The sequence below is a fragment of the Mustela putorius genome, unplaced genomic scaffold, assembly GCF_011764305.1.
Source record: "Mustela putorius furo isolate JIRA1106 unplaced genomic scaffold, ASM1176430v1.1 tig00003962_pilon_pilon_pilon, whole genome shotgun sequence".
NCBI classification, from domain to species: domain Eukaryota; kingdom Metazoa; phylum Chordata; class Mammalia; order Carnivora; family Mustelidae; genus Mustela; species Mustela putorius.
In genome coordinates this window covers 25,073,540-25,076,688 of record NW_025422106.1, presented here as the reverse complement: position 1 = coordinate 25,076,688, position 3,149 = coordinate 25,073,540, and the positions used below count along the sequence as shown (strand labels likewise).

The following is a 3,149-nucleotide window of genomic DNA, read 5'->3' as shown; positions in this document are numbered from 1 at the left end:
TTACCCCCAAAATAATAAGACAATTGTCTCAATGCCACTTATTGAATAATACAACAGTTTTCTACCACAAAAGTACTACAGTTATAACTCAGTCCCACATGGTCTTTGGTCTGAACCTGAAGTTTCTTTCTGTTTGGTTGATCCATTCATTCCAGCATTGGTACCACATAGTTTTGTATACAGCCCTTTATATTTATATTTATATTTTTCAAGATTTTTCTAGCTTATTTTCACAACTACTTTGAAGTTAAACATAGATGTTTTCTTAAAAACCCTCTTCAAAGTTTTACCTCACATAGTTTAAATTTTAGATTAATTCAGTAGAATACACACCTTTGGAATATGTTTTTCCACTTACCAAGTTCCCACTACATGCTTCTTTGAAGAATTTGAAGATCTTGCCTGAATGTTAACATTTTAATATGTAGATTTATTTGCTGGTGATGTGGATGGCATTGTTTCACATTACATATGATACATATATTTATTTTATATATATATGTATAATATATATATAACTTTTTTTAATTTACGTAATCTTTACATCAAACATGGTGCTTGAATTCATGACCCTGCAATCAAGTCACATACACTTCTGACTGGCCAGCCAGGCATCCCTTTCAAAATATATTAAACTTATTTGTATTTATTATTTCTTACATATAATAATAATCATAACAATAAATATTTCTTGAGTATTTACTGCAGGCCACCAGCTCTTTATTACTTCATTTTATTCTCACCCTGACCCATTTTTCACATAAAGAAATGGAATATAAAAAAGCTCAGGTAACTGGCTGGGGGGGTTAAAAGAAAGTGTCAGACCTCAGATTTAAATTGTTTTCAAATCCCATTTTATTTCTAATGTCATTTTAGTCAATTGTTAAAGGTTTCCCAGATAGATCATCCTCTCAGCAAATAATGATAATTATTCCATTTCCTTTCTAATACTTTTACTTTCCCCCGTGTCCAATTGTATAAAATCAATTTCTTATACTGCATGCCTTGTTTTAAATATCACTTAAATCTATACAAAATCATAATATACGATATGAGTCTTTAAGCATTTCAAGAAAATTGTAAGATGGTATGATTTTAAATAAGACATGGACATTATTCCATATTGAGTGTACTAGATTAGAAGTTGCTGGAATGACTGAGTTGCATAAAAATTTTCCATGTTATGCCTTTATATGTTATTACGTTGTCTTATATCCAAAAAAAATTATAAAATTTAGCCCAAGATAATTTTAATGCTAAGAAAACAGTTGATTTTGCTTATTTGGATGTCCTTATTCAATTGAGGGCATTTAATAAACATATGTTGGTGCTGATGTTTCAGACAGTTGAGGAAATGGATGGAAGCAATCACAGTGGAGTCTCTGAGTTTCTGCTCCTGGGGATCTCAGACATTCCTGAGCAGCAGCAGGTCCTGTTCTGGATGTTCCTGTCCATGTATCTGGTCACAGTGGTGGGAAATGTGCTCATCATCCTGGCCATCAGCTTTGATCCCCGCCTGCACACACCCATGTACTTCTTCCTGGCCAACCTCTCCTTCACTGACCTCTTCTTCGTCACCAATACAATCCCCAAGATGCTGGTGAGCCTCCAGTCTCAGAACAAAGCCATCTCCTATGCGGGGTGTCTGACACAGCTCTACTTCCTAGTCTCCTTGGTGGCCTTGGACAACCTCATCCTGGCCACAATGGCATATGACCGCTATGTGGCCATCTGCCGCCCCCTCCACTACACCACGGTCATGAGCCCTGGGCTCTGCATTTTGCTCCTCACCTTGTGTTGGGCACTTTCTATTTTTTATGGCCTCACCCACACCCTCCTCATGACCAGGGTGACATTCTGCGGTTCCCAGAAGATACACTACATCTTCTGTGAGATGTATGTCCTGCTGAGGCTGGCATGTTCTAACACTCAAGTCAATCACACAGTGCTGATTGCTACAGGATCTTTCATCTTCCTTGCCCCACTAGGATTCATGATCATGTCCTATGTCTGGATTGTCAAAGCCATCCTCCGAATACCCTCAGCCTCTAGCAAGTACAAAGCCTTCTCCACCTGTGCTTCCCATTTGGCTGTGGTCTCCCTCTTCTATGGGACACTTTGTATGGTATATCTGCAGCCCCTCAAAACCTACTCCATGAAGGACTCAGTAGCCACAGTGATGTATGCTGTGGTGACCCCCATGATGAACCCTTTCATCTACAGCCTGAGGAACAAGGACATGCTTGGGGCTCTGGGAAGGCTTCTCTTAGGGAAAGCCTTTCAGAGGTTGACATGAGGTAAGTTTGGAAAGGGCATTCAAGTACAAACTGGGAATTTCCTTCACCATGGGCAAAACATTACCCTCTGGGGGATACAGGAGAGTTGAGTACATTACACCAACTCAGAATAAGCTCATATACCTGTGATGAAGAAAAGAAATGTATGCATAATCCAATGTCCACCAAACAATGGAAACCTTGGCAATAAATAAGGTCACTAACACTAATACTAAAAGTTTGCAAAATCAAATCCTTCAACTTGTCTGACACAGGACCAAAGTCCCAGCCTTATCCAGACATTCCCAGTTAGGACCTAATCAAGTCTGTTATGTTCTCTCGCACACACCCACTCATAGTCTCTGAGCTCTGAACTTTTCTAAAGAGCCTGCTTCCTGCAAGCCTTTTATGGAAGACAACTTGCATCAATCCACTGTAGATGTCCTGGGTGATGCCACCCCTTACCTGAAGCTCTGCTGGGCACAGCCCCCATTGTTTCAGTTCTGATTCATAGTCCCTCTGGACACAACCACTGATGTCCAGGCAGAAATGGCAAGAAATCCCTTTCTTTTGCTCTGGGGAGGTATTTTTCCTTTGGGCCTCAAAACAATACTATTTCTCTTGCCTTTTTCCTGCATTCCTTCTCCCTGAGAGAAGTCAGGCTGTCTTTGGAAAAGTTCATCCTGTCCTTTATTTCTGTAGTTCCTTACCTCTCATCTTCTTCATTCCCTCAAAACAAAACTCTCAAGCATATCAACATATGTTCATGACAGGAGTGGTGGTGTAAGCAGAAAAAGGGAAGCAGGAATTGTGAGACCCAAACCCTACTTAGATTCTACAATTCTGACAGAAATTTTGGTGTGTGTGTTTTTT

At 39.6% G+C, this 3,149-nt stretch overlaps 1 protein-coding gene across 1 annotated transcript; it reads left to right on the top strand.

The window, feature by feature from the left end:
* The first annotated feature begins 1,306 nt into the window (after positions 1-1,306).
* On the top strand, positions 1,307-2,296 carry LOC101692021 (olfactory receptor 1D2-like). The gene has a single exon (XM_045070219.1). The coding sequence runs from the start codon at positions 1,322-1,324 to the stop codon at positions 2,294-2,296; it is 975 nt and encodes a 324-aa protein (XP_044926154.1). The 5' UTR covers positions 1,307-1,321.
* Positions 2,297-3,149: the final 853 nt, after the last annotated feature.

Bases quoted from the DNA above. Each gene is read 5' to 3' on its own strand.
- LOC101692021 (XM_045070219.1), top strand. From the start codon at position 1,322: ATGTTGGTGCTGATGTTTCAGACAGTTGAGGAAATGGATGGAAGCAAT.